Source organism: Electrophorus electricus, chromosome 7, assembly GCF_041902795.1.
Source record: "Electrophorus electricus isolate QZ-2024a chromosome 7, ASM4190279v1, whole genome shotgun sequence".
Taxonomy (NCBI): domain Eukaryota; kingdom Metazoa; phylum Chordata; class Actinopteri; order Gymnotiformes; family Gymnotidae; genus Electrophorus; species Electrophorus electricus.
Genome location: NC_137503.1, coordinates 8097462 through 8123640, shown reverse-complemented (window position 1 = coordinate 8123640; position 26179 = coordinate 8097462). Strand labels below are relative to the sequence as shown.

General features: G+C 39.8%; 1 protein-coding gene, 1 long non-coding RNA gene and 1 pseudogene across 3 annotated transcripts; 1 reads left to right on the top strand and 2 right to left on the bottom strand.

The window, feature by feature from the left end:
• Positions 1-336: 336 nt before the first annotated feature.
• krt18b (keratin 18b) lies at positions 337-4439 on the bottom strand. Its single transcript, XM_027030266.3, has 7 exons — positions 3875-4439; positions 2271-2353; positions 2006-2162; positions 1639-1803; positions 1167-1292; positions 784-1004; positions 337-696 (listed from the first exon to the last, which is right to left on the bottom strand). Exons 1-7 carry the CDS (start codon positions 4346-4348, stop codon positions 675-677), a joined length of 1248 nt encoding a protein of 415 aa, XP_026886067.2. The 5' UTR covers positions 4349-4439; the 3' UTR covers positions 337-674.
• A 9603-nt stretch (positions 4440-14042) lies between these two features.
• On the bottom strand, positions 14043-21239 carry LOC145658790 (uncharacterized). The gene is made up of 4 exons (XR_014124664.1): positions 20907-21239; positions 19982-20053; positions 14207-14290; positions 14043-14100 (listed from the first exon to the last, which is right to left on the bottom strand). It is a non-coding gene; the product is annotated as an uncharacterized LOC145658790 (long non-coding RNA).
• On the top strand, positions 14166-23480 carry LOC113590228 (intermediate filament protein ON3-like; annotated as a pseudogene). The gene is made up of 7 exons (XR_014124663.1): positions 14166-15284; positions 18942-19189; positions 19517-19635; positions 20042-20206; positions 20510-20613; positions 22019-22239; positions 23058-23480. The product of XR_014124663.1 is annotated as an intermediate filament protein ON3-like (transcript).
• Positions 23481-26179: the final 2699 nt, after the last annotated feature.

The following is a 26179-nucleotide window of genomic DNA, read 5'->3' as shown; positions in this document are numbered from 1 at the left end:
GGCTATGTAAATCTGTTGCAGTTTGTGCTGTGTTGGTACTCTGTAGACGTCCGTAGGGCAATGAAGTACTTTAGAAGCTAGAGAAAAACAATTTAAAGTTCTTTTAACTTGTGTGTGTACTGTGCATAAAGTGTTCTAGGTAAAGATAACATCAGGAACTTTGACTGAACAATTTGCCAGAGCTTTCATGAGGCAAACCTGATTTGTTGTCAGTGGTCAGTAGCATCCATAGAATTATATACAGCTTTATAGTCTAGTCAGGAGAATTTCCTTGGAGGTTCTTATCAACCAACTGGACAATGTGTATATGTTTGAAAAAACTGACAAATATTGATCTTTTTTTTCAGAACATGGTTTATTTTATCTTTACCCAATTGAACTTATGAAAGGTGTTCACAGAGGCTAAATTAATTTTTCACATTATTTACTATTTCAAAACTAGTTGGGGCCTTATTGTTAAAAGTGATCGACTTTAAAGTTTATTCACTGTTTCTTCACAGACAACATCTAGTGGAAATGTTTAAAACCATCATTTTCAGTGCCCTTTCAGAGGAATTTGGCAAAGCATTTTCTGAAGGGTTTCATGCAGATTTTCACGTTTTGAAATTAGTTTACATTTTTGTGGATTTGACCCTTTCAATCATCACCTTTACAACCTGCATCTGTGATGTCACTCACTCCAGTGCATCTTGGAGTCTGTAAAATCAAACAGAAACATAGTCAGTTTTATGTACTTGAATTAGCTGGATCATCTTCCAGGAATATGTGTGAATAGACCCTCACTTAAGATCTCCCCCATCCAGAAGGCTCTTGTAGGTGGCAATCTCGGCCTCCAGTTTCATCTTCATGTTGAGCAAGGCTTCATACTCCTGGCCTTGCTCAGTAATCTTGGCCCTTAGCTGCGCCAGCTCTCCCTCCAGCTGCAGGATGATAGTGTTGTATTTCTCCATCTCTGCATTGGCATGTAGCTCTGTGTTCCGAAGTGTGTCCTCCAGAGATGCTTTCTGAGGTAATAAATTATTATTATTATTATTATTGCTAGTTGTATTTATCTTGTAAGTATCATGGATATAATTTTTTTCTACAAGTGGATGCTGGTATTGGACAGTGTTCTGATTTGAGCATTTTAACATGTCTGCCCTTGTGTTTTGTGGGTGTTGCATTACTAGGCTTTGTTGGGAAGCTAGCTCTATCTCCAGTGTCTGGATCTGTCTTCGCAGGTCATTTATCTCCGTCTGAGCTCCTTGTAGAGCTTCTGTGTTCTGAGATACCTGTACCTGCACCTCTGCTATCTGCAGAAGGAAAGAAAGCATTAGGAGAGTTGCATTTATAAATCAGCAGTAAGTCAACCAATATAGTTTTAGATATGAACCTTGGATATTCACTCACACCCTCACATTAAATATGCTGACGTTTCACCATAATGTGGGCTTTGTAGCACTCAAGTATCAGCACAGTGTAAACATGGTGCTTTGCAATTCATGACACTGGGTGTCTTTGTTTCCTATAATAATAAGTCACAACTTGGAATCAAGTTTGGAAGATTTGATGCTTAATTGTTCATACTAAATCTGCCTTGGGTCTGTTCTTTTTCTCGCTTTGACATGTTTGAGCCTAAGGTAAGCACATTGTTGTTACCTGATTCTCATGCCACATTTTGAGCTCCTCTGCATTTTTGAGTGCCAGCCTCTCGTAGTTTGTCCTAATCTCCTCCATGACCTGGGCTAGGTCTTGCCCCTTTGGAGCATCAACATCCACCTGCACGCCTGATTGGGTAATCTGATTACGCAGATCTGCAACATCCTGTTGTAGAGGATGACAGGGAGAGAGACTGATACACAGCATACATTACAATACAGTAGACTAGATTTATCCCAGGGGAAAAGATACAGAATTTTTGATTGTTTGTTTAATGTTTCTAAATATTAGGTAGAGATTCATGCTCATTTGATGTTAAATACAACTGATGTAATATTAGCAAATTAATTTAGAAATTAAAACTCACATTATCATGGTTTTTCCTGAGGAAGACAAGCTCTTCTTTTAAAGCCTCAATTTCAGCCTCAATGTTCATGCGACCCATGTTGGTGTCATCAATGACTTTCTTCAGACCTACAATGTCTGCCTCCACTGACTGCCTAATTGCCATCTCATTTTCATATCTACATAACACACACATAGACGTACAATTATGACATTTAAATACAAATTAAATTGCAAAAATTATACGTAATGTTCATTTATTGTGTAACTTTCAATTAGGTCCTCACTTGACTCTGAAATCATCTGTAGCCAGACGAGCGTTGTCGATCTGCAGGACAAGACTTGCATTGTCCACAGTGGCATCAAATATCTGAAGACAAACCAGTATGTTAACTTCACTAAACCATAACCTGCAGTTCTTTGTAGATACAGGACATGTAACCTAGAACTGTTCTTAGAGTGAAAAGCTATATATTCTGTCTGGCCTCAAATGGATTTCATTGTCTGACTCTTTAGGTCATAGTACAGAGCTTGCCCTTGACTGTCTGTGTTCTACCCCTGATCTAAGGTCTAAATTATAGCTATGACAGATTTGGTCATGAAATCAGAACTAATCTCATAATGTGGTGGGCTTATTAGAACATTAAGATGTTTGTCAGCAGTTATTAATTACAGTAGTTCCTGGAATGTGAGAGATAGTAATGTTTAATTTAATCAAACTGGCATAATGCTCAAATTAAATCATAGCTATTCAATGTGCATTAATTTTGGTACTGCTCATGTTGCTTTTGGTCAGCATTGTGGATTTGGTTGTGCAGGCAGTTGTTATGAAAGTCCTGAAAATATTTCAGAATCCTTTTGGAGTGTAATATGTAAATGTAATATGTAAATATAAGTTTTCAGAGTATAATGAAGTTTCTCATAGAACATAACAGCATGACATGTTCTGATAGGCTAAGAGATAATCAATAGATTTTCTGTCATTTCCGTCTATTTTTGTAAAGCTTTGTTTATTCAAGGAGGTGGTTTTTTGTGGATGCATGTATGAGTATGTTTTGGGGGTTGGGTTAGGAATAGTGAACAGAGTTTCCTTTCTTAAAGAACACCTGTTATTCTTTTACTGTGTATGGCATCCTGATAGAACAATAACGGAAGCTACTTTTCCTGTGCTTAGCAGAAGGCCTTGTGTGTCAGTAAACCTTGATATAATTTGTCACACAAATTAAATTTCAACTCAAACATTAATTTTATTTTGAATGTCCATAGCCATGTGGCAAAAGTAAAAAGGGGAACAAACACTAGCAACCTTTGAATTTCAGAGCAGTTCCTCTTTTGCATTCTTAGCTTTGTGTGTGTGTGTAAGTGAGCAAGCATGTGATCACATCTGTTTTGCATTATGACTCTTAGTTACAGAGTGGGATGTGTGAGCTGGCAAGGCTCTGTGGTTTAAATATTTTTGCAAAGGCTCTAGAGACAATTATACACATATTTGTGTTTGTCTCTCTCCATAGTAACCGACATTTGAAAACCCATGACAACTATCAGGGTCTGTGAGGAACTTCCTTCTAATATATAAAATGGATAGCAAAAAAGGGAGAAGGAGAATGAGGGGGAAGGCAAAGACAAAGAGCTGCGCCTCTCCCTCCATTGTAACGGGTGGAAATTTGATAACCCCATTCCTTCCCCCTTCCCTTAAGACTTGTTTAAAAGTTTTAAAAACTGCAATGGAAAATGAGAAATTTTAAAAAGCTAATAGTCTAAAATACACTTTACTTTTCAAAGTTTACAAGTCATGGAAATTTGCCTTAGTGTGTGTATATTTAGAATTTCTTTTGTTTCTCAATATATTTTCTTGTAGGATGGATAACCTACCTCTTGCGGTATGTCTTACCTTCTTTCTCAGGTCATCGATTATGGCATTGTACTTGCTGTAGTCACGTGTGTCTGGCCCTGCTTTCTCCATGGCCTCCTTGATCTTCTGCTCGAGCGCGCTGTTCTCCTGCTCCAGCTTGCGCACCGTCTCCAGGTAGGAGGCCAGACGGTCATTCAGATTCTGCATCTGGCCCTTCTCATTGCCCAGGACAGATCCGGCAGAAACCCCTGCTGAGGCGCCTGCTGTTCTGAAGGACCCAGTGCCTGTGCCTGCCCCCACGCCCAGTCCCGTGGACGCAGAGCTCACCTTAAAGGCCGTGGAGGAGGAGACGGCGGTGCCCGGTGGCAAGGAGCGCAGGCCGCCGTACCCAGAAGCGGTGGAGATCCTTGTACCTTGCCCTCCTGCGCCGCCGTACGTGCTGAGAGCACGATACGACCCTGGCGTGGACCGGCTGAAGGAAATGTGAGAGGCCTGGGGCATGTAGTAGCTCATGGTGATAGTGGGATGTGAGAGGCGGTGAGGAAGAAAAACGAGTGCACTCTGGAGGAACGCAGGACTCGAGAGCTGAGGGGTGGGTGGTGCAAGGCTTTTATACTGCACCCAGTGCTCCTGTCCCTCCTTTCTGAGTGTGGAATACACTCAGACCAGCTAGGACCCTTCCCACATTTCCCTTTTTTTCTGCCTTCCTGTAGTGGCCCTGCCCATATTATCTCTCACCCTCCCTACTCAACTCTTTTACTTCCTTCTTTGTGGAGTCAGAGAACTCTCTCTTGTCTCTCTCTCTCTCTCTCTCTCTCTCTCTCTCTCTCTCTCTCTCTCTCTCTCTCTGGCTTCCTTTCATGTCACACACACACACACACACCCACCCACCCACCCATAGTCACGCATACAATCACAAGGACAAGAGCACTATCAGCTCTATTTTACTTTGCATATTACTTTGATTTGTAAATTTAAATCTTTAAAAAGTCTCTCAATTAACATGAAGACAGAAAAGAAAGGCTGGGCTAATTCCCTTGGATGGCTGTCTAAGCTAACATTCATTTTAAAAAAGAAAAAAGAAAAAAATCAAATGTAACTTTACATATAAAACAATATATTTAAAACAATGATTCACAATATATCTTGTGCACTATAGCCTCATGCACTAGTATATCAGAGGACAATAGGATTGATCAAATATTGTCAATAGAAGACTGTTTTGAGAATTTTGTACACTTATTCAGAGGTTATGACTATATATAACTGGTGAGTATACTGAGAACCCTTCGCTTTCTCTTCATTTTTGTCCTTTTAAGGTGTCAATCTCAATCTTACATAAGTAGGTCCAAAAAAAAGTAAGCTTGCAGATTTAGGAAAGCTCAGCATATCTCTCCCAGAGTAGAGTTTCTCCAAACAGGGAAGAACAAAGCTCAGTTACATCTCCCAGTACGTGAGCTAGATGATTTGCGCTTATTGTATCTGGACAGTGTAAACTTTTCTTTGTGTCACAGCGAACGGTTGAATAAAATAACACATTGTTAATCCTAAACACACTAACACATAGCCATAACACGCACTGCTGGAATAATTGAGTAGCCATTGAAATATCATTGTGACCTACATAACAGGATAGTTGAAAGTGTTAACACAGCCAAACGCTAAAGGAAATGTGAGAAGCCTATACAAAATATTTCTGAAAATAAATTTCTCTCTCTTTTTCTCTCATTCTCTTTGTCTCTCTCTCTTGTCTCTCTCTTTAATTTTTGTCCAGTTTTTCATGTCACTTTTTTAGCTACTTAAAGAAATGGCTGAGTTTAAATATCTGCAAGAACATACATAACAATTCGCAAATAAACCATGACTTAAATGTCATCTATAAAAATCTTGTGTAATATGCTGTGAAGGACAAGGAGTTGAGCAAATCAAGTTGGTGAGTTTTACACTGTACACTTTATTTGAAATGTTACACTTTAAGGGAGTGTTGTTACCAAAGCCTGCCATCCATCTCATGATCTCAGGAAGATTTCAAACATGTTACTGATTCACAACACAAGCTTCCTGCAGGGTAAGCCCCTCTCTCTCTCTCTCTCTCTCTCTCTCTCTCTCTCTCTCTCTCTCTCTCTCTCTCTCTCTCTGTGGCTTTATGATCCACAGCAGTGTTTAAAATGCTTATAATAATTAATGTTCTGACACTGGACTGATCTGTCTAATTCTACAAGAGGAGTAATTCCTTGCACAGCTGAACTGTAACTATTTAAAAATTCCAACATTTAAATAAACCTAAACATACATGTAATTTATTGTATCACAAAAGTAACCTATATAAATTTTACACTCTATTGCATATTTACATTAATAATGGTGAAATGGATTATGTGAATACACCACATTTTTTGACACAGAAGCAAAGAGAAATGAATGCTGTTTTTGTCTGAATGTGAGAGCCCATACCAAGCCCTCCCACTGCCAGAAAAATGATTCACCACAACTAGACATAAGAGCCATACAGAGAGAACAGAGATAGAGAAGTGGGAGTGAATGAGACAAAAACCCCAAAAAACAGAGGAAATGGCAGGAGAGTGACTCATACTCTAGAGTGAGGTCATATGAACCACCATATGTCTACAACTTTGAGACCAGCACAAATACAAATGCACGCAAGCAAAAAAAGTAGACAGGCTTGATTTGATTTTGTGTTTTACTCCTTTTGAAATTAAAGACAACTATGGACCCAGATGAAAATAGTTGTTTTGCAAGGCAAAGCATATTTGTAAGCTAGTTTGTGTCTTTTGTACTTATTTTAATGGAACTTTTTATTGGTATTTTGTGCTTGTGGTAGCTCTGCCCAGATGACCATCATTGTTGGTACTGCCAGTGGATGGGGAAAAAAAAGAAAGAAATAAGTAAACAAACAAAAAACAAGAAATAAATTGATTAACAGCTGGAAAAGAGTCACATGTAAAAATAATACTATTGCAACGTTCAGCTGTATTAGGTGCAGAAACCTGGCAGAATGTAAAGTGGGTACAATAACAGTGAGATGATAAATATAGCTGCAAGCGGCAGTTCTGGGTCCAAGCACGGTCTCACCAGTCTGAAACCAAGCACCGTGGACGCAGAAACCACCCGCCATGGATACATGGCTTTCATGAAGATGGCATGAAAAAGGTGGTTGAGGTGAGGTGACAATGAAATAGTGTTTTGATGAACTGGAAATTTGATGGAGGAACTTGCTAAGTTAATAAAAATGTATTGACATAGACATATAAATGTATAGATTTCAATGTCCTCTGCTCTCCATCCTGTCATTAAAGGTTTTAAAATGTATACAATAGCAGTTTGCAAATAATGTGAAAAGCTGAGTGACTGAGGTGACTGAGTGTTTGATGATGGTCTAAAACTGAACTGATCAGTTCTGCTCTATTGTTTGTTGCACCACAGTGCAATTTACGGATGCCTTAGAACTAGTGTTAATGTAAGGAATTAACTTCCAGTAACAGTTGCAACTGGTTAGTTGTGATGGGACTGAGTGAAAGGCTATATGCATGTGTCTGGTTTCATCACATTTGTGAATGTTTTGTGAAAACACCTTGTTTCTTTGAGACTGTCTCTTTGCAACCAAGTCAAGGTGTTTATAATGCACAAACTGGCATGTTGGGTCTAATGTGAAATGGTGGTGAATTTCTGAGTTTAGTTTTTGGTGATGCTATATAAACATAAGAACTGTGCTGTGCTGCTGTAATAGCCTGCATTGATTATATGATAATATGATTGCAAGTACACTTGTGTAGCCCTGTTTACTGTGATGTTCTATATATTATTTCATTAAACTTCATTAACTGTTACACTGTATCATATATATTCATACAAACCAGACTTACAGGAGGGCTTCGGGAAGTTTGTGTGAACAAGTACCTGAAGTCTCTTGTAGGTTGAGCCATGCAGTTTAAATTTGTACTGACTTTGTCAAAAATATCTATTTATACAAAATTCAGCTTATCATTTAGCAACACTCTGAAGAGTTAACAAGATTGACATAAATGTGACATAACTATTGTAGTGAATGGTCACTTTGCATACAGTTGGCTAGATATTTAAAATATTTACATACTTTTTTCTATATGTTGTCATAATTTACAGAATCTTTCTGTTGTTATGTCCTGTGTGTGTGTGTGTGTGTGTGGGGGGGGGGTCTGGTTGTATTCCATTCCAGTTCCAGTTCCACATTCCACTACTGAGTTTCATGTTTGCAGCCTATGCCCACCCCGAGGAGGCTAAGGAGAGAGAGGAAAGCATTGAGATTAGTTTGAAGACATCTGTTTGACATTTCATGATAGGTTTGATAGGTGAGGAAAGGAGTCTCTCTAGTCTAGTCGGGTCCGAGGTGTGAACTGCGACTGAAAGGGGGGTATTCACAAATGATGATTTCAATGCCCAGTAGTTTTTGGGGCGATCATCAAACTTAATGAGAGCAGATGTGACAAGCTCCCGGTGGACTAGGCATCTAGCAAGGTCACTAAACCCCGTATGGTCTGGCGTTGTTGTACGATCAATCAATCAATCAATCAATCAATCAATCAATCAATCAATCAATCAATCAATCAGTTTGTCAGACAGTCAGTCAGTCCCTCAATCAGTTTATCTATATCTGTCTATATATGTATATATGTATGTATGCATGTATGTAGGCAGGCTATGTATGTGAGTATCTAATTTGCTACTTGCACGCTACTCTTTCAGCCTCTATTGCTCCATATGTTATTCAAATATTAATGACCTGAGACTGCAAATACAGTGACTATAGAAATGGTAAACCACACACACTCTTAATCTCTGATTTAAACATTAAATTTTTTAATGGTTGGTAGAGAGTGAAGGAGTGGGTGTAGTGGCTTGTAATTAGACATTTCTGTTACACTGTTTCAGTGCATCCCATTACATAACCACAACAGTGATTTTCAATCAGAACACTAACAGCTTCTGCCAGTTATGCCTATTGTTAACTATGTGTCATAGTGTTTCTTACCAGTAGATGGAGTCATATAATAGGCCACGAACATCTGGAGTAACGTTTACTAACTACACCTGAAGTTACGTGCTCTTTAAGAAACAGACACGTACATACACATTTTAGAAATGGAAATATCTAAATTAATACCTAAATTAATATTTATTATGATTATCTTCACTGATAATAGCCAGAATCAATACCTATCCAAACATCGTAACATGAATAACAATGAATGCAATTGAGTAATGTTGTTTTCATAAAGTTAATGAGTTTCATTCATTGTTAGCAGCATTGGCGTTTGTGGCTACACTGCTCCTTTATTATGTAAGACTCTAAAGCCAGACCTTAGTAATGAAAGAAATCCAAAAAACAAAATACAACAAAAATTACTGTCTGATAAGATAATGTGTGTGTGTGTGTGTGTGTGTATGTGTGTGTGTCTTCCTGTCTCCTCCATGACTCAGTTGTAAGTCTTGGCTGTCCAAGGCCTTCACTTGGAGTGAAGGTGAGACATGCAGAACAGATCCAGTGTCTAGAGTTTTACACACACAAGCACACACACTCACACAAACACAGTTTAGCACTTATGTGCATTAGAGTGCACATTATGTGTTTCAGAGAGAGAGAGAGAGAGAGAGAGTGATCACAGTGATGTTCATCAGCATGGCAGTGTGAAATAGTGGGCTGTGAGCAAATCTGTGTGTGTGTGTGTGTGTATGTGTGTGTGTGTGTGTGTGTGTGTGTGTGTGTGTGTGTGGTGAAATAGAGTACTGGATTGACAGAGTGATAAATGAGTCCTGTTTCTCAGCTGGCATGACTGTACCCAGCAGTAATAGTGAACCTGCCAGAGAGAGAGAGAGAGAGGGGATGTAGGCAGATGACTTACAGAGCAGATTAAAATGCAGATAAATACGATCTGGCTTCCTTGCACTGCTTCTGATGTCAGATTTCAAAATCCAAATCTGCAATGCATCAGAGAAATGGAAAAAGAAAGTGTGTGTGTGTAATAAAATCTATGTACATGTGGCACTTCTGACAGGATGTATATGTGGTGCATATGTCTAAGTGTTGAGTGTGTGTTTACTGTTTGCATTTAAACAAAAACACCAAACTCATACAGATATATGAGTATATAACAATGGATGTGTATGGATATTGATTTGTAGCACTCACACCATTTATCACGAAGTAGTTTGAGCACTTCGTGATGGAATACGTAAAGAGTAGCCTCCCCACCACACTGGACACATTTTGTCTCACCTGTCGCTTCAACCAACATGAGTTGTCCGCCATTCACATTTATATTTGGATTTACATTTATAGAATTTAGCAGACGCTCTTATCCAGAGCGACTTACCAAATTCATCATTCACGTATCACTAACCCACATGGATTAAAAAAAAAAAACTTTGGTGAGAAAGCTATCCATGGACTTTGGTTCATCCCACTGCAAAATAGAAAAAATATGAGCCTTCTGGATCAGGAGACCTCAGTCTGTCAGGATCAACACCAGCACCACCACACTGAACACTGGAGTGCCTCAGGGCTACGTGCTCAGTGCACTGCTGTTTACTGCTGACTCATGACTCACAACTCATGCAGAGCCCAGCAGTGTCTTCACTTCCTGTATATGTTGAGATAAGCAAACATGCCTCCATCTATCCTCAGCACCTCAGGACAACAATACAGAGTGTCCTGACTATCTGTGTGACAGTCTGATATGGGAACTGTCTCACAGTCTGGTACGGGAATTGTCTTACAGTCTGGGATGATCATCTTCATCTCTCCACCCACCACCAACACCTCCTACCACAAACACTACCTCTGCAAGGCCACCAGCACTGTAGATGATCCTTCCAACCCTTTTTACAGTCTCTTCACCCTCCTGACAGGGGAACCGAAGGAACCCGATCACCCATGTCACCTGCCAGAACCCTTAACAGCTTCTTCCCAGAGGCAGTCAGACTACCTAACACTCTGATTCCCTGCATTATCTACCAAGACTAATCAGTAATCTCACATCCATGACCCCCCAGACCCCCCCAGACATTGCTGCTACAGAAACTCAACCCCATTCTGCAGCTGCTACACTCACCTGCATCCTGCTGTTTAGGATACTCACCCCCTATATATAAATAAAACTGTAAACAAACGAACATGGATGGAATGGATATGTTACCAATTATCATCGATTATAATTGTTATTTAAATGTATTGTAATTGGAATTGTGTGTTTGTGTGTGGAGTGTGAACTAGGGTTAACCGAGAAACGACAGCAGCAGTACATTGGTTGTCTGGAGATGGACGAGGTGCAGCTGGACTCTACTGGAATGTTCCACTGGTGTGCCCCCGTGCCACTTCAGGATGTTACCCCAGTGGGAGGTTGGAGTGTTGATTAGGACGGGTGACTTACACCGTTGTGAGGGCGTCGAGTTTAACTGGCAGCAAGAAGAAGATGAAGTAGGAGAAACAGTGTTGTTGTGGTCACAATCTGAGCTGTGATGGATGGGATGTGTTGTAGCTGGTTGCAGATAGCGAATAACATATACTCTCATGAAATAGATGAGTAGTGGGATTGAAGGATCAGGGTAGATGTTTCTAATAATGTGGATTGTCAACATATTTATACTGTATATATTGCACATTTGTAGTGTCATTCTATGAGTAAATGACAAAGCACTTTTGTAAGCCGCTCTGGATAAGAGCGTCTGCCAAATGCTGCAAAAGTAAAAGTAAATGTAGTGTTCATCCAGAGTAGCCCTGTAGTTTCTCTGATTTTCCTGAGTGAATACTTTTGCAAAGTTTTACATGCACCTCAGCTAATGACATTTAAACTTTTTTACAACTCACATTTCATGTTACCACATGGGTCCTGTGTTATGTCAGTGTTTGTGTTTTAGTTGTATAAGACCTTCAAATTCATAGCCAAGACAGATTTCTTTCTTTCTTTTTATTCACTATAACATATTTCCACAGGTTAGAAGGTAGCACTGCCTTTTAATGACCGAACTTGAGTGAAATGCTCATGGGATGCTTCCAGACACTTCCTGCAGTACTATGATGGAAGTTTGGCCTCTTCCTTCTGGCAGAAGCAGAATTGCTTTATTCACCAAAGGTACTCAGTCTACCAAGGAACTGAACTCAGCACATCAGCACAAGAACAGGGTGCATCTCTGATCTCTTAACTGCTGCCTCCTCGATTCCTCCGTCCTACGTCCTCCAAGCCGTCTCCTGTAAAGGTGTCATATTTTGCCATTTTTAAGGACACATCAGTTCTCTAAATGCATTTGCAGGAAAGGAGGAGAGAGGAGAGTGGAAGCTCTCAGAGCAAATGTGCTATACCAAAAACTTTTCTTATCACAGCATGTCCTCCTTCTCTGGGCTCATGTAGCTCACTTTAAAAGCTGTTGATGACAGTGGTGGTTTATTTTGGCCTTTGTCACTAGGCGACTGGCCTTTGTCTCAGCTGCTATAACTCATTCATGCCTTAGACTTTACTGCTCAGACCTGTTTTATCTTATTATAGAAGATTCAGTCAGGGCTTAGTTGGCTTTATGTCATTTTGTCACGTCTTTGGAGAAATGCTTAGGATCACAGTCCTGCTTGAAGACCCGGTGGTAACCAGGTTTGAGCACACTGGCTGATGTATTCATGTGTTGCTTCAATGTTTACAATCCTCCTCCATCATGGATACATCCATCTCTGAAAGTGCACCAGCCTCTGTGCCAGCAAAACACCCCCCAGCATTGTGCTACCACCGCCTACGTCACAACTCAGGTGGTGGTCTTTAGATTAAAAGACTCATCCTTTTACCTCAGCTAATGGAAGGTTAGGTCTTCGCTCTGATGGTTAACCTGATGTTATCTTCACTCTGACTTTTTATGTGTCTTGGTTGGAGTAGGGGTCTCGTCCTGTCAAATGTAGGACTGTCTTAATGGTGCACATAAACACCTTGGTACCTGATACCTCCAAATCCTACCCCAGTGCTGAGGCTTAGTTGAACATTTCACCTTTGAACTCTGTGTGTGTGTGTGTGTGTGTGTGTGTGTGTGTACCCTCCAACCTTTTGTAGATGTGGCAGACAGCTTGTGCATTGTCTCTGAGGAACCATGTGTTGCTGTGTGTGTTTGGAGATGAATATTCCAGCCTGCTTCGACTGGGTGACTTCCTCATGCCCCTGAGGGCCAACAGTCTAACGGTCCCTGAGCTCAAGACCATGTTCTTCCTCGGAGAGTCACAGTACTTCAGGAGAGAGTGGCTGAATATTAACTACTACCCCAAAACCCTCTTCCTGCCTGTGAGAAGCCTGACCTGCATATGAGTTTGTCTTATATTTCAGCAAATCACTTTGTAACTGTTAGAATATACTGCTCAAAGGGGTGAACAAAGGCTTATGTGATGTCTCTCCATTTCTGTTTGTCTCTCCCACTCTGTTTCTCTTTCTGTCTCTGTCTCACTCCTTCTCTGTCTCTCTCTCTCTGTGTCTCTCTCTGTTTCTTTTTCTCTCTGTTTCTCTCTCTATCTCTCACTCAGCTCTCCTTTCTGTGATGCAGATCTGCAGGCTTTGTGTGTAGAGAGTTGTGCCATGTGTGTGGTTCTGAGTGCCTTTAGCTGTCTGAGAGAGAATGAACCCACCATGCAGGACAAGGAGACCATTCTGTCCTGTATTAACTTTAACCACATCCACTTCAGTCAGGAGCAGTGCCTCACAAACACACCCCCCAGCACACTTTCCGGCATACACTCGCAAACTTACAGTGAGAGAGCTACACGCACACACACACACACACACACACACACACACACACACACACACACACACACACACACACACACACACGAAAAAACAGTGAAAAATGAAAGTTGCTCAAGTCAACACTTTTGGAGTCCCTGACCAGAAATGTAGGCACAAGTTACATGTGAAGATAAAGATCAGAAACAAATGTGCAGCTCTCATACATAACCATTTTTGCACTCTAAAAAGCATTTATTTTAAAAATGAAGCAAGAGCAAGACCCCCCTAAAATCCCAATACCTGCTAAAGATGTTGTTCTAGGATCTTCATCTAGAGTACTGGGGTATATTCAAGACTTAAATGCCAACAGTGCATTGAAATAGATACATTTACATGTGTGAATGTAAAACATTTCATGAATTTGTTCTAAGTATAGTTATTTATCTTTATTAACTTACTGTTGTGTTCTTTAGACCTACACTTCACCACCAGCATTGTCACTGCCACAACCTAAAACTAAATATGGGAATTTGATCAACAGTTACAGGACACATCAGCAATTTATCAATGTTCAAGTTCAAGTTTATTTGTCACATACATAGTCATACACAGTATAACTCACAGTGAAATGGTTGATTGGGATTGAGTGGGAGTGGGATCCCAGCTCTTACTTTTAGCCATAGAAGTACAAAAGCTGAAGGGGATCCTAAGATGCAAACAGAAAGGAAAAGGTGTATAGATATTTTATCCTGTAGACAGTGTCTGAATACTAATCAGAAAGGACAGAGAAAGGTATGAAAGAAAAACATACACTATAGGAGTGTGTTTTACTCAGTTGTGAAATGTTTATGCATACATTAAACATACAGGTGACACACCTTGGTGTATTTAAATTAGTAATGAAAAAGTTGAAAATCTTTAGCTCCTTTAGACTCTTGTCCCACTCAAACTTTTTTGCTTATTGTGCAACTTGTGAATAATCTTATAAACCTATAACCCAGTTCATTTACAATTAGATAAAATGGCAAGCAGTTAAATAAGATGTGAGGCATTTAAGCCATGTGGCCTATCCTCAGTAAATACCACAAGGTAGTTAATATGTAATGTTAAGATTTGTAAAGATTTTTTAAGGTACCAACCCTTTTTAAAAATCAACCAATGTGCTGGACTTGTGCTGCTCCCTGTCTCTGATAAAAAGAGTAGGAGGTTGGCTCTCCCTCCATCTGCCTGGCTCTCCTCCAGCACCTTCCATTTCCACTCTCTGTCCAATCTATTCTCTCTTCTTCCTTAACTGCCATTTGCTAATGTCTGGTGAGAACATTAAGTCTTCCTCAAGGGCCTCATTCAGCAGCCGTTCCTTCACATGCCCAAGTTCCAGCACTGTGAGGAAGAGCTTCAGTGTGCGTAGCTTCTATGGGGAAAGCTCAAACAGAGCAGGTGGTGCACTGGGAGGATTTAGGGTTGCTGGAGGTCCACTCTTGCGCTGTGGGGTGTATGGCAGTAGTCCAGAGCTTGCCAGTGGGCTGGGTATGGGTATAGGGGCAGCTTGGCATGCTGGTCCCACCGTGTGGCCCCCAATGACAGAAGTAACTGTCACCAAAAGCCTCCTGGCTCCGTTGACCTTGGAGATGGACCCTAACATCCAGGCCATCAAGAGGCAGGAAAAAGAGCAGCTCAAAATACTGAACTCCGTCACTAAAGTAAGGCATTTTGAACAGTTCTATCTCCTCTTTCCTCTGTCATTCTCTGTGCATGTATGTTACGATTTGAATGTTTTAGTCTGAACCTTTCTGTATCAACTTTTATATTTCATCGGTGTTGAATGTTTGTGTTCATAAATACTGTTTCTAAACTGTGTTGTGTGGAACAGTGTGTGTTATAATCACTATTATGAGCACCCACTGTAATCTATAGTTCTAAACTGCATTGCATTGCTTTACACTGCAACTTGCAATCTCCAATTTTTACATTCTGTTTTCCATTACATTACTTATCAGCCTACTATGCTTACATTACAACTTCTTGGTCCCGGTGTGGACTACATGGCAAAGTAACAGATGTTTGACAAGAGGTTGAATATCTGAAGCCTGCTTTTACCCACTTGTCAAAGACATCTTGCTGACTTTATATGGATAGAAAGGTGCAGGGTTAAAATTCACTTTCTCTCTTCAACTCCGACCATTATCTCTTTATCTAAGTGTATTATCAATTTCAATGAGCCTCCTGCAAATGACTTCACACACACACACACACACACACACACATGCACACACACACACACAGATATATATTCACAGGTTTGTCCTGCCACTCTTTTTTTCTCCCACCACACTAAAATATAAAAGCAGTCTACACCTACTGAGTAAGGAGAGGCGAAGAGTTAGCATATTCCACTTTGTGAACTTGATTCCAACAAACAATTATTGCTACTAGAGGGTTCAACTTTAATATTAATGAATTATGTAGCCCCAAGGTCACTTACATAATCTCTCTCTCTCTCTCTCTCTCTCTCTACACACAGCACACAGCACACACACACACACACACACACACACACACACACACACACACACACACACACACACACACACACAGATGCATGCATACATACAGTACATGCATACAGGTAGGAAATATGGTAGCAAGGTTTTGAATACATTAAGAATACACAAGGTTAATGTCAATTAAAAGGGAACTATTCAAATTATAAAGGCATAGACCAATATTTCTGTTTAGCAAATAGTGAGAGCCTGCAATATTACAAAGATGAAAGAAAGCACTTTTGGAGAGTGTTGGAATATAAGGTCTAAAAATGAGGTTGTACACAAGGTTGTATATTAAAGGGGTAGTTTAACAAGCACCCCTCCAATGTCAGTAGAAAGGTCAGAGAGTTTGTGCATAGTTTTATGTTACAAATTACCACAGGTAGCAGTAAGTGATACGTGATACATTTAATACTAAATTTGAGTATCATCAACATCATAGCAGAATTGGCATAGAAAGATGATACGACTAAGGGTTGCATGCAAGTAATGAATAGGAAGGAGCTGAGGACTAATTTATGGGGAAAAATAAATGGTTGATTTATGCTTAATAATGACAACAATATGAGGTCTGTTGTTGAGATAAGATCTAAACCAGAAAGGTTTGTAATGCCAGTAACTGAGACAAAAATATAGTATGTTATGATTTAGTGTATTAAAGCAGTGCTAAGACCTAGGAGGAAGAGAATATACAGGGCTTAAGTGAGAAGGAGATCACATAGGACTCATAATAGAGTGTCAGAGACAATCAAGTGTCAGTGTCATAATAGCGTGTCAGTGTCATAATAGAGTGTCTGTGTCATGTATAAAGACAATATAGTGTCAGTGTCATAATAGTGTCAGTGTCACATATAGAGACAATAGAGTGTCAGTGTCATAATAGAGTGTCAGTGTCATAATAGTGTCAGTGTCATATAGAGACAATAGAATGTCAGTGTCATAATAGAGTGTCAGTGTCATGTATAGAGACAATAGAGTGTCAGTGTTATAATAGTGTCAGTGTCACATATAGAGACAATAGTGTGTCAGTGTCATAATAGAGTATCAGTTTCATAATAGTGTCAGTGTCACATTTAGAGACAATAGAGTGTCAGTGTCATAATAGAGTGTCAGTGTCATGTATGGAGACAATATAGTGTCAGTGTCATAATAGAGTGTCAGTGTCACATATAGAGACAATAGAGTATCAGTGTCATAATAGAGTGTCAGTGTCATGTATAGAGACAATAGAGTTTCAGTGTCATAATAGAGTGTCAGTGTCATATAGTAGATTTAAAATGGGTCTTATTGCCTCTTTGCTGCCTTTTGGTGGAAAATCATGAAGTCTTCCTCAAGGGCTTTATAAAACTGCTGCTCTTTCAAAGGTTCAGGTTCCAGCTCCATCAGGAAGAGCTTCAGTGTGCACAACCCCTATGAGGGAACCTCCAACACATAAGGGGCTATTGTTGGGGTATAGGGTTGCTGGTGGGTGAATCTTTAAGCCCTGGGTGTATGGTTGTTGAGTATGACTGTGGAAGCAGGCTGGGTCGTGGTTCCCATCTTGTACCCTGTAATAACAGCTGTAAATGTCAACAAAAGCTTCCTAACTGCAACTCTTTCCCAATCTTTTACTTGGAAGAAAAGATTCGAGATGGGTTAATGATTTTCCAGAAAGCCAAGTTGTAACCTAGGGTTCTTAAGAAAGGTGTTTAACAACAATGGTTGTAGAAAAAGTAGAAACAGAAAGAGCAACACAATTTTTTTTACAAGGTAGGACATGACAGACAAAAAAACCCCCAAAAAACAAAAAAAAACATTTCTTAAGAAGTTGGGTGGAGCAGAATTGAGTTAAAAAATAAAACTGATTCACGAGTATTATAGGAGGTTATCAGTGTATTTAAGTAATGGACAAGGTGTATAGGGAAATGCATGGAGAAATGTTGCTATTTTTGCTGATTCTGTGCTAAAAGAGTATAAAAGAGCTATTACATTGCTCAGCATTTACATTTACATTTACGGCATTTAGCAGACTCATAGAATATATCCAAGTACAGTACAGTAGGTTAGAGTCCAACATACCAATGCACTAGAATACTGTAGAATACAGGGATGAATGCTGATATCTAGAAGTAGAACAGCAGCAGAGTGGAGGCTGAAGCAGTGAAAGGAGTGAAAATGTTGGATTTAGTTCCACTGACTATAGAGGAAAAATATGATATGGTACTATTTATAGATGATCTGTATTTAAGTGTAATTTTAGTAGACTAGAGAGTGATTGGCACTCATATAGGCACAATTTGCCTACAATGCACTGTGTACCCTTCCTGTAACCTAGCACTTTTCACTGATTTCCATCTCCCATGGCTATGCTGTTTAGTGTCTATTACCTGAGTGCCTTCTTTTCATTTATCGCTCTCTTTGTTTTTCTCAAAACACATGTAAATATTTATCAAAAACCTGTGTAAATAAGTCAAGGCATGCCTGGTGATAAAGGAAAGTGTGAGAATGTGTGAGATGTGAGATGTAGTTACCAGATATAAATTGGATTAGTCTCTAAATTGTTCTAGAATTTAGAAATTCATGGTCTGAGCTGTCTTGGGAATTTGAAAACTGGGATGCTTTGGATAAGGGTGACTGTTTAGCCAGTCTGCAGTTTTGCTCTGTTCCAGCTGACAATGCAAATGATCCAGGTAATCAGGTCTGATCAGTCATTACAGGTTCTGAAACAATAGCAACAAGTAGACTGCCTGAGAGTTTCTGGGAACAGGATTGGGAGCCACTATGCTCAGTGAGTACATGTAAATGGAAATACCAGAATCTGCTGGTCTACCCCAGGTGTGCTCTCTGGAGCAGCAGAACAAAAGGCTGGAAGACCAAGTGGAGCCTTCTGCAGGAGCAGACCACCTCTCACTCCAACATCAAGGCCATATTTGAAGCCTACATCGCCAGACTGCACAGACACCTGGATAGCCTGGGAAATGAGAAACTATGTCTGCAGTCTGACCTGCACAACATGCAGGGCTTGGTGGAAGACTTAAAAACAAGTATGACAGCATTTAACATACAGCATACATACAGCAGCACCTCAGAGGAGTATAAAACATGCTAAAGAGGAATGTTAATCATCATCCTTCCAGCTAGGTGCTACTGTCAGTAAAAAAGAAAACCTGAAAAATAGTTGAAATTGTTCATTTGAATTCCCATACCTTTACAGGTATGAAGTAGATCATCAAAAAAGTGAGTCACAAGCTTTGTGAGGATGTGTTTATCTTCCAGAGTGCATCATTCACCTTTTCTACAGCATTTCACATAATTTAGTTTGAATGTTTGTACTGAAAGTTATGTTTGCAGTATTTATCCAGGTGATCGAACATGTGTGTGTGTGTGTGTGTGTGTGTGTGTGTGTGTGTGTGTGTTTGTGTGTGTGTGTCAGGACTTTGATGAGGCAAGCCTAGGTACCGCAAGTATGGAGGCTACACTGGAGAGCATGATTGATGAGATTGATTTCCTAAAACAGATCTATAATGAGGTATTATTTATTATGCTGTAATACAACAGTCTGTCATTTTATTTTATTTGCAGTATAAATTAAATCAACTTAAAAATAATAGAACACTTGCAGTATCAACATAATTTGCATGTTTTTTTCACATTGATTTGTTTGTTTTTAAGCAGAAATGATTTAAAGATAAATGGAAACAAGTCATGGAGACATTTGAATAGACACAGATTAATTGAGACAGACAAATGGGGACAGGTAAATGGAGACAGATAAATGGAACAAGATAAATGGAGACAGGTAAATGTAGACCGGTAAATGGAGACGAGTAAATGTAGACAGATAAACGTAGACAGATAAATAGAGACTGGCTTACTGGTTTGAGGAGCGTTATCCAGCCCGTTCCATAGCCTCGTTTTCTTAATCATTTGGACAGGAGCTGCAGGAGCTGCAGGGTCAGATCAAAGACACGTCAGTGATTGTGGAGATGGACAACAGAAGGCACCTGGACATGGACACCATTGTGGCTGAAGTCTGTGCTCAGTACGAGGACATCGCCAACCGCAGCCGTGCTGAGGCTGAGAGCAGGTACCAACAGAAGGTAGGAGAAGCATGACAAACCTTCTACTATATTTGAATACAGCGGGCAGCTATGTGAAGCTGAGAGCTGTTCCAAGAAGAAAGTAGGAGAGCGTGCATATTACTGATACAGTTAGAAGTGTTTTTTGGCTGTCTTGGGGCACTTAGTGTTTTTGGAACCTTTTACAGGACAGGACTTTTTATTGCAGGAAACAAAACAACAAAATTTTTCAAATGATCTCTTTTTCCACCTCTTTTCTTTTTTTCTATGCACCTGTGTATGTCTGTATGTATTTTTCATGTTTGTGAATATTTTCTATTTTAGTATGATGAGTTGCAGATGTCCTAAGAAGCACTAAAGCCGAGATTGCTGAATATAAGCGAAAAATCCACTGCATGCATTCAGAGATAAATGCTATCAAAGGACTGGTAAGAACGCTATTTGTTCCTATTGCAGTACACCTTCCTTTTCCTGTCTTCATGTACATTTACATTTACACTTACATTTATGACATGTGGCAGACAGTCTTATCCAGAGCGAATTACAAAAGCGCTTTGTCATTTACTCATATAATGTATCCTAGCCAGTACAGTAGGTTAGAGTTCAAGATACCATTCAACAAGAATGCTGTTGAAATACAGGGTTCAATGCTGATGCCTAGAAGTGCAAAACACATAAGATCTATAACAGACAACAATAAATGCAATTAACAATACCCTACCATATGTACCAGAGTTTCAGTTACTCAACATAGGTGCAGGATCAGTGGTCATTAATCTTTTTACTCGGCAGCTTCTTGGTACCCGAGATTCTTAGCAACCTGTCATCACTCCAAATTTTGCCTTGCCGCTGTGAAATACATTGGTACTATTGGCAGGGTACTGAGGTCCATTTCCATTTTCCATTTTTCCATTTTTCCATTTTCTGTTTTAGCCATTAAAATACAGCCTCCCTGCTGGTTAGGCAAGCAGGCCATTACCTCACAAGTATAGCTTGCTTCCGACCTCTACTAAATGAACTATATGCCTGCTTCTGCTATAGTACTGGTAGTATTGGTCAGCGGCCAAGGTATATGTGTATCCAGCTACCATAGCAACCTGACAGCCATTGTCACTGTTTTGTCACTTTGAGGCACTGAAGTAGGATTTTGCAACAACCTTTAGTTATATTCACCAAAACATGTCACCAGAATTCCAGTGTTCTTATCTTGTTTGTGAACTGATGCATTTTGAGAAATTAGTTTATTGGCTATATGGCAAAATGAGGAAACAAAATGTACAACTTCAAACTTTAAAACAATTTCTACATTTCTAAAGATTCTGAACTAATTTAAATAGTTCTATTCTATTTTCTGGGGACTTTCATAGAAAATAAATGTAGTAACTGAATATAAACTTCTCAGTTCAATTCCTAATTCAATTCTATGTTGATCCCAGCCTGCTAACCAATGCAACCAAAGTTAGACATGGGTCCATCAAACATTTAATTAGTAATACAACTGTGATTTACCATTAAAAAAAACAATATATTTATGACAACATTTTTGTTTATATGGCTGGATTTACAGTTTTTTAACAGTGCAGGATACATTAATCAAAGTTTGTATGTGGGCCTGCATATGTGTGTGTGTGTGTGTGTGTGTGTGTGTGTGTGTGTGTGTGTGTGTGTGTGTGTGTGTGTGTATGCGCATGCATCTGTGTTTTGAAACATCCCAAATATGAAACAAATGGACACCCTATGCATAGTGATAACATCACTTATTGTAAACTAGAAACTTAAAGCCTCAGCTAAGTTTCTTTATCTTGCAAATATTCTTTGCCTTCATGATAATAGTGCAGTAGTGAGAAGGATCAAATCAAAGAGGCAGAGGAGAAAGGAGAACTAGCCATGAAACAAGCTAAAGACAGCTCACAGGAGGTCGAGAGTGCTCTCCAGAGGACAAAGAAGGACATGGCCCTGCAGGTGCGTAAGTACCAGTCACTGATGAACATCAAGCTGGCTCTGGACATTGAGATCGCCACCTACAAGAAGCTCCTGGAGGGAGAGGAGAACAGGTAGGATGGATCACCTAGTTTTGATCACCTAGTTTTCAGATCATTTGCTGTCAGCTCAATGTCATAGATGATGTGGTGGCGTGACGTGGAAAGGGAGTGAGCGAGAGGAAGTAAGTGCAAAATAGGAGTGTCTTTATTCTCTGTTATCAGAATAAGGCAGCAAAAGAGCACAGCATCGAGCTGGCTGAAAAGCACAAGAAACAAATAAACATGCTGGCAGTAATACTCAAAGCGTGCAGATGCAGATGAGTTGTATCAAGCCATTGTCTTAGGCATGGCACAGGCAAGCAATGCACAGCGCTGAAACAGAAGACCTGGAGGCCGGGGGGCGGGGGGTGATGGGCGTGTCCTCCCCAGGTGGATTAAATAAATACGGCAAAGGTCAAATGAATTTTTATCTTTGCTTATCAGGAACAACAATAAAAACATATAATTTATCTTATTTTAAAATACATTTCCCCCCCCAAAGAAATTCCTTTTCTTTGATTTTCTTTAGAATCTAGGCAGTCAATATCTCCTGACAGACCTGTAAGTTCCAGTGTGCACATCTGTTTGAGTGCCTCTCTCTCTCTCTCTCTCTCTCTATCTCTCTCTCTCTCTCTCTCTCTCTCTAGCTCTACACCTCCTTCCCACTTTACCTTCTGCAGTTATGACAGCCTGTCTATGTAGTTACATTAACTATAACTTTGTACCACTTTATGCCTCTCAGCCTTGAATTGCCAGTCCTACATGCAGGAAAACAGCATCGCCTCACCCCACAGTCCTGACACTCGTCCTCAGATCGCTGTTTGTGACTTTGGTACCCCTGTGCTTTTTAGCACTGGTGCTGAGAGGAACTCCTCCAGTAGCTTTGCTCTCATCCAAACCAAGATGCTTGCTATCACGGGAAAGGGAGAGCAAGCCGGAGACTCATGAAGCAGCTGCCAAAGCCAATACAAAGTTCTCAGTCCAGGAAGAAAAACTAAAGATTCCATAATACTTCATACTCTTTGAAAAGATGAACTGATAATCCGAGACATTAAGTTAATTATGCTGCCTTAAAACAAAATCCAATTTGTATTTGTATTAATCATCTAGTCTAACTAGTTCCTTTGAAAACTATTAACCCTTCAATTATTTCTACAAATGATTTACCCCCTGTTCTAATACCCCATAGCAGGGATATTTTGCCTGCCCAGTTTTGATAATTCCTTGTAAAAAAAGTCAGTAACTCGTGCTTAAGAATCTCTTGGAATAACAACTTCTATTATGGTAACCAACAATAAAGCTTGTCTATGAAGACGTATCACATTTATTTATTGTTTGTATAGATAGATAGATAGATAGAGAGAGAGAGTGAAAGAGAGAGAGAGAGTTCTACAGTCTGATCACTGTGAGCATGAAGGACCTTCTGTAGCGCTTTTTATTGCAGCAGGGCTGGAGCAGTCTGGAGCTAAAGTTGCTCCTCTGAGTGATCGCACGGTGGTGGAGAGGGTGGGAGGGGTTGTCCTAATCCACAGCAGCTTTTCGACTGGTCTTTTCTGAAATACTGACTCCAAAGAGAGCAAGATGTGTGCTGACCTACATTACTTTCATACTGTGTAGAAGATAGCACTAGAATCAACAGTCCCAAAGAACATCTGCAGCATCTTGTTATATACATTATATACAATTCTCAAGAAGTAGAATCTGCTCAGTCCTTTTTTGGAGTCAGTGTTACATGTCCACTCCAGTCTGTGGTCCAGATGCACTTCCAAGTACTTGTGTGCCACTGTCGCCAGTTCGTCTCCCAGTACATTTACATTTACATTTCTGGCATTTAGCAGAAACTCTTATCCAGAGTGACTTACAAAAGTGCTTTGTAATTTACTCATAGAAAGTGAAAGGACCAGTATGAAGACAGAAGACGGTGAGCTTTTGCTCTTTCTGAGGTGGCGCTGAAGTTGAGCTGGAGTTATTTCTACACCACAAAGCTTTTACACCACAAAACTTGCCATCACGCCCCTGTACTCCAATTCCTGTCTGTCTGAAAATTTCTGTAGGTGACATGTCTCTGTGTTGTACCTGAAGTCAGATGTGTGGAGTGGGAGCAGGAAAGGTGAGAGTACCATGTCATTCTACAATTGCAAAAAACTGGAGTCTCAATGTCAGATCTTGATCCAGGTGAAGGTGAAGATGTCCACCTGCATCCCACTTAGTTTCTAATCAAGTAGAGAAGGCTGGGTGGTGTTAAAGGCACGGAATGAGCTAAAAAACATGACCCTTACAGTGCTGCTTTATCTAGGTGTGACTAGCCTGCTGCAGCAAGTAGATGATTGCATATCTCTATAGGGTCTTCATCATATGTGATGTTAGATCCATTGGTCTATTGTCATTGGGTGGATGAATTGATGGATACCCTTTCTTAGACACTGAGACTATGCAAGATGTCTTCCAGAGCACAGGAAACTCACACTTCCTCATTCTCAGGTTAAAGAGGCAATATTATAGCAGTAATGGATTATGTCTGAAAGAAAACATACATACATGTACAAAAAACATTTCCATTTACAATTGTGAAAAGTGTCATACATGTTCTATAATTTCAGTAGTAATCTTAAGCAGAAGATTTGAAGAAGAGTAAAGGAAAGTTGATTTACCTCGCTCAAGAACTACTAACATTGTTGCATCTCATTAGAAAGACTCAATTTATATCTCATCACAAAGCACAAAGCTTTTTCTTTGTTTAAAGAAGTAAACTAGTTGGGGATGCTGGTACTGTGATGTGTAACAGCCCAAGTACTGCAGGGAGCAGAACAGGACACACAGACTCCCTCGACATTGTAAAACATCTAATAACACAACATGTAACAGACAACGGTGGCACTCACACATGACATTAACAGTGAACATAAACACACTTAACACTAACAATAAAGATTGTGACATGAACACAGGCTAGACAAACATGGATGCTAACATATGCTTTGACAACAATGACCAACAGTGAGGGGCGCACTGATCACAGTTTAAATAGCCTAACGAACGCTAACGCTTCAGCAGCGTACAGCAGCGTACCCTCACAGGGGTGTGGCCACAAACAAGAGTGAACTCCCCCTGCACGTGGCAGGCCGTACCACGTGACTTGTGTGTATGTGTGTGTGTGTGAGAGGGGGGGTTGTCCCATGATAGATGTCATACCTTTCCTTAGTGATAAGGGTAATTGGGGAAATGATTCATTTGCATTTCCTTATTAAAACAGAAGAGGGAGCCTAAAGAAAAACAATCTTATAAAAATAAGGTCTATTAATGTATCATTTGGATACTTATACTTACAAAATAATGTTTAATTGTATATAATGAAAGAACAAATATATAGAGAGTGAGAGTTTACAAATACTTGATTAATCAAGTAATTAATGTATTAATGTACAACCGTTATCAATGCATCAGCAGAAATCATAATATATCACATTTTGAAATGCTACAGAGCACATTTTACAATTCATTTAATATTGTGCATTTTAACCCATTTTTGTACTCCTCAGTATTTAAGTCATATAGTACACTTCATAACGTCTTGTGCAACAGATCTTATTGTGAAAACATGATGGAAACCCCAAATTGATTTTGGGTGGAGAAAACACTTTAACACACTTTAAAAACACATTTCAACACACTTTAAACTTGGCAGTGATTCCCTGAGCAGTTATGGAAAACCCATAGTAACTAGAGTCTTTTTGGATGCAGCAAAGCAATTTTATTGCTACTGCAATATGCTTTTGCATCACTTGGATATTACAGAAGTAGTATAAGGGAAGAAAGACAGCAGATGCTATAAGTAAGTGAGAGGTCTTCCTTCTGCCCAAGAACACACAACTGCTTCATGACACCTGTTTTCTGCCCTTATAAACACAGTTAAGAAGGACTGCATTAGTTTGCTGGAGTTGCAAGCAAAGCCACAGCAGGGACAGGTATATTT

What these genes read in the sequence shown, in the direction of transcription:
- krt18b (XM_027030266.3), bottom strand. Translation starts at nt 4,348, where the DNA reads ATGAGCTACTACATGCCCCAGGCCTCTCACATTTCCTTCAGCCGGTCC. An exon ending in AAATGTGGCATGAGAATCAG is followed by an intron (nt 1,293 to 1,638) that starts GTAACAACAATG and finishes TTCCTTCTGCAG; the next exon opens with ATAGCAGAGGTGCAGGTACA. An exon ending in CTGGATGGGGGAGATCTTAA is followed by an intron (nt 697 to 783) that starts GTGAGGGTCTAT and finishes TTGATTTTACAG; the next exon opens with ACTCCAAGATGCACTGGAGT.